General features: G+C 46.3%; 1 protein-coding gene across 1 annotated transcript in view; it reads left to right on the forward strand.

The window, feature by feature from the left end:
* ZGRF1 (zinc finger GRF-type containing 1) overlaps nt 1-5,414 on the forward strand; it is a 61,613-nt gene that overhangs the window by 35,679 nt on the left and 20,520 nt on the right. Inside the window, exon 19 of the mRNA XM_018569788.1 lies at nt 5,175-5,252. Coding sequence (XP_018425290.1) covers nt 5,175-5,252 — 78 coding nt within the window. The remainder of the gene's footprint in view (nt 1-5,174; nt 5,253-5,414) is intronic.

Consider the following 5,414-nt stretch of genomic DNA (forward strand, 5'->3'; position numbering starts at 1 on the left):
TGGGTGCAATTACATTTACTTACATTTGGTGAGAAAGTGGAATTACCCTTTAAAGTGACTTTAAACCTTCCTTTTTTTTTCCATATAAGGGAGGCACAGATTGCGTCCGGATCTGTTCTTATTGTTTTTTTTTTTTAGGGCTGTGGAAATTAAAGATTAATTTCGAAATTAATCGTTACATTTTTTGATCGATTAAAATTATTTTGATCGCTAATTAAAACACTCACCTCTCCGCCAGCTTCCGGGAGTCCCGTCGGAGATCCAGTGACGTCACGGGCATCGACGTCACCGGACTACCCCCCCCCCTTCCCCAAGTGGCTCCGTCAGCTAACGAAGGGAAGGGGGGAGGAGTCCGGTGACGTTGATGTCCGTGACGGCTAACGAAGGGACATTGACGTCACCGGACTCCTCCCCCCTTCGTTCGCCGATGGAGCCACTTGGGCCGGTGAGTTTGCCCAAGAAACTTTCTGCACGAGCGCCAGCCAAGGCATTGGCCTATACACATACAGCACAGCAATGAAGTAATAAAATGAACTAGGATCACACTAATCCAGCACATTATTATTGTGAGTTGCCCCACTCAAGCGGCGGCCATATTGAGTGGGGCACGTGAGATTAATAACGTGCTGGATTAGTGTGATCCTAGTTCATTTTATTACTTCATTGCTGATCTGTATGTGCGATTAATCGAACACGAAAATTTTAATCATTACCAGCCCTAATTTTCTTAAATGTTTAAATTCCTCATTTTCTCATGGGTTCCTGCAGCACTGTCTCCACCTCCCCCTGCACGGGTGCCACCCTCAACTAAGCGGCTGCTTTGGAGGCACCTGTGCTCCCGCAGTGGCTGTGTGTGTCCATAGACACACACAGCCCTGCAGCAGGCCACGCCCCTCCTCTCCGCCCAACAGGTTGATTGACGGCAGAAGGAGCCTGTGGCTCCTCTGCCCTCCGTATACTTCCCCGCAACCAGAAAGTTCAGTTCAGAGAATCACTGCGGTGACTGGCGGCGGTGACATGCAGCACTGGCAGGTAAGTGTGGAGGGAGAGACGGGGGAAATCCAAAAGGCACTGGGTGTAAAAAAACGCCCCGAACGTAAAACTACCGTAACCCCTTCATGACCAGTGACGTCCTTAGTACGTCACTGGCACAGGGCCCGTTTAAACAGACTCTGTTGAAACTTATAAAGCTGACTGTCGGCTTTACAGTAGAAGTGATTCTGGCGGTTCAGCTGCCGCCAGATTGTTTCTACGGGCTCTGCTGCCCCTCCTACGGGCCTAGGATCGGCTTCTCTGGTGTCGGGGGGAAGCTTGGGGAGTAGATCGACGAACCTCCGTTCATCGATGATCTCCCCGTACTATGGGACCAGGAGAGATGCAGATTACATCACTTCCGGTCCCATAGCTGTCAGTGCTGGGCTCCTGGAGCCCAGCAATAAGCTATTGAAGTGTGTTGTGCACTTCAATAGCTTATTTCTAGTGTAAAGGTGACACTGGGGGTCTTTGGGACCCCCAGTATCACCTTAAAGAGTATCTGTCACCACCACTATGCTATCACATGGTGGGCTTGTAAGCCCCCCTATGTGATAGCAAATAAAGTAAAGGGAAAAAAATAACAGTTTTTAAAATTAATATTAAATAAAATAAATGTAAAAATCATTTTCAATTTTCTTTAAAAAGTCCCCTGCCCCCACAAGCACGCACGTCTTCACGTAAATTATATGTTTTGATAGGTTGATGGGTTAGTGCACTGGTGTATATATTGTCAACACTTTTTCTGTACTTTTATCACTTTTGTGTGCCTGATGAACTGCCCGGAGAGGTTCCCGAAACGTTGCCACGCATTGTGATATGACCTGCATGAATGAATAAAAGGATTTCGTTTTGAAGAAAACTTGGAGTGCTGGTGACCATTTTTTCTGTTTTGCAAGTATTTGGTGGCGCCATCTGTGGCCACTTCAGCACCCTCCCACATTGTATGGGGCTTCACGGAAACATGCGTCGGGTGTGCCTACGTATGAAAACGACGATCGCGCTACACATGTTGGGTATCGCCGCGCACGCCGGAGTAAAGGCAATAATTCTAGCGCCAATATTTATGCATATCTCTAAACTGGTGACCTGTTGGGACTTTTAAAGCGTCGTCTATGGACTTATTGGGGTACTGAATTTTGTCGCAGTTTTCGCGGATGCACACAATTTTTAACCTGGGCATGTTGGGTATCTATTTTTAAAAATTGGTATTTTGCTGTGTTTTTTGGCATTTAAGTGCATTTATCTTTAAATTTTGGAGTTTGATAAGGAGTTGCGCTAATATCCTGTCACCATTTAATTCTATAGGGTCCTGGCTTTCAGAAAATATATAATGTTTGGGGATTTGACGTAATTATCCGGCCTAAAATGTGGATTATAACATGTACACAACATTTTTTTTTTAAAGGCCTCGGTCATGAAGGGGTTAGCAACAAATGATATGAATCGAATACATTGAGCCATCTATTTACAGCATTATCTTTGACCACAGAACAACTGGTCCCTATGTTGTAGAGAATAAGACAGTGGGGAGTTTTATATGGTTTAGCAGAAGGCAGCTGGGAAGGGCTGACACCACTCAGTCCAAAAAATGCTGTGTGTTGGAAGTCAACAACAAAACTTAGGAGTGCTGAGTGCATTTCTGGCAGATAAACAGTTATTTTCCTGTACTTGCAAGGGATTTAAAGGGATAAAACCTGAGGAAGTGTGCATTTTGTGTTTTTGTTTCTTTTTTCCCTGACATACACTTTATATACTAGTATTTCTATTTGTTAATAAAATGCAACGTATTTATTGTTTGCATGAATTACTCCGTGTTTCATTGTGGTGTTTGTAAACAGTGTGTTACAGGATAGAGAAATCAATGTATTTAATTTGGAAGGAAATAGAAGAGACTGAATGAACACTTAGTGGTACAAGTAGAATGAAACATCCGACATGATGCTCCAGGCAGGCCCCATAGCAAGTAGACAGGCAAAGCACTTGTGGTGTCAAACACACTCATTTACATATCATTGGATTAAAACCTCTCTCAGCATGTCTGCCCTGTCCAAGACAAGTTCAGTGTTATGTACTGATTGCTCCCACCTATTTTAGGAAAGAGATGGCAGCATGATAAGGCTAAAGTCATTTTTAGTAATTAGCTTTAATGTTGATGTTTTTTTTTGTTTTTTAACGCCCTGGGCTGAACAAGAACTAACGCTCAATTCCCTCAGGGACGGCCACAGCGTCCCAGGTTGCTAAGAGCTGTTAGTAACCTGAGACACTCTGTCCGGCTGCCCGCCCAGCTCACTGACATCATCAGTTGCCAGAGAGCTGAGCATGATGCTCTGGTTGGCGTCCCGTCGAGTTCCTGGCACCCAGTGACGTCAGTAACCTGGCGGAACCGGACAGAGAGCTGCTGACAGCATGGCTCTAACACAGCTGCCAATCCCACCGCATCCACCCCAACGTACCCCCCCACCCCTAAAGCACTATCTGCAGCGAACGCCGCCCCCCCCCCCCCTTCCCTAGCACTATCGCCAGTACAAGCTGCAAATCCCAACCCCCCTGCTCTACTGCCTCAGGGGCCATAGGGTAGGGATGGCCCTGGGTATTTACTATGGACACTACGGCCTCAGTGCTGGCCTCCATGCGACAAATGGATGTACAAAATGTGTGTTGTTTCCCCAGAGTGACCCCGTGGCATAAATGAGAATATCCAAGTATTATCACAACGAATGTGTTTTTAAACTCAATGACGGTCTGTAACCGTCCGTCTAACAGGTAAATGAATCTGTCACAAACACTTATATCTGTCGTTCAGAGGCATGACGGAATTCTAAAGAGTTTCTATGACACTCTATGAATTCCAGGGTATGTGATCACTGTTCCTTTCTCTGTCTGCCTCTGTCAGCTGTTTACTGTCAGTACATGTGCAGACAGCAGATGTTGATTAGCTTGTAGTGCTTCTCACTCTTCCACTGTGAGCACTGCTGTGAGGGGCTGACAGGACACCGATAGTTAGACACATTCAGGCACTTATGGTAGTTGTATGCAAAAACAAATTTTAAGTCATTAGGCCTCATTCACACGAGAAAAGGCTGTCACGTACAGCTCCATTCTGCGTGCACGGCCGTATCAGGCAGCTCCCGGGAAGGACAGGTGCTGTTTGTGATTAGTACGCAGCCCCTGTCCTTCCCTATGGGACTATGCGGCCGTATCGGGCAGCTCCCGGGTAGAGTGTATGGCCCCTGTACTTCTCTATGGGAGTACACGACCATACGCCGCCCTACGCTCACCGGCCCTGCATGTCCGTGCGGCTGTCCGTACTCGTACGCTGACAGAATGGACCCGGGACACCTGTACCCATACCGACCTGCACTTGGGGTGAGCGTAGGGCGGAGTATGGCCACATACTCCCATAGAGAAGGACGGGGGCTGCGTACTAATCACACACAGCACCTGTCCTTCCCGGGAACTGCCCGATACGGCCGTGCACGCAGCACGGAGCTGTACGTGACGGTCTTTTCTCGTGTGAATGAGGCCTTAAAGTAATACACACATGGGGTGGAATGCATACAGTATTTGCCAGTGGTGAAGGGGGCTATCACTTGTTTTTTATTACTAGAGCTGTAATGGTTTTATCTAGTTAACTAGATAATAAGGATTGCTGCACAGCAATCTATTAGCAGCCATAGCACAGGGGCAATAGGGGTTTCCCTTTTCCAACAATGTAGAAAGAGTCACTCGCACTCCAACGTGATTTTAGTCAATGTTTATTGACCTCTGTAGTGTCGCATCATAGATCTGCTGTTATGTGATTTGACACTACAGAGGTCAATAAACATTGACTGAAATCAAGCTGGAGTGCGAGTGATTCTTTCTACATTGTACATTGATTTGCGGAGGCATCTCCTGTCACTTCGGCACCCAGCCGACTCCTAAAGGTATTGTCCGGTCAGGAGTGCGATGGGTCCAATCTGAACTTTCCCTTTTTCAACAAACGCTAAATGTGTGGCCTGTCTACTGTTAAACAAATATCTAGTAAATGAAACCATGTAGGTGTGTGAGTCTTTATAGCGTGGCACATACAGTATAAAGTGACAGTTAACACACAACCTTTCCCAACATTTGGGTAATAATCTTTTGTGTTGAAACAGGTTGCTTGATCTGGGGTTTGAGCAGTTTATTCGAGTTGGAAGTATCAAGAAAATTGCCAAGCCTATTCTGCCTCACAGGTAAGGTACATATTTCAGTTGCTTTCAGTCATCAAAATAGGTCTTTACTGGTGGCTGATGCACATGATACTGGTACTAAACACACCGTTACATGGTCCGTGTGGCTTGACTTTCGAGCCTCGGCTGGGTTCACGACTGAGATCCTCTCCTGATTCCTGCAAA

Source organism: Nanorana parkeri, unplaced genomic scaffold (genome assembly GCF_000935625.1).
Source record: "Nanorana parkeri isolate BGI_ZX_2015 unplaced genomic scaffold, ASM93562v1 scaffold36, whole genome shotgun sequence".
Taxonomy (NCBI): Eukaryota; Metazoa; Chordata; class Amphibia; order Anura; family Dicroglossidae; genus Nanorana; species Nanorana parkeri.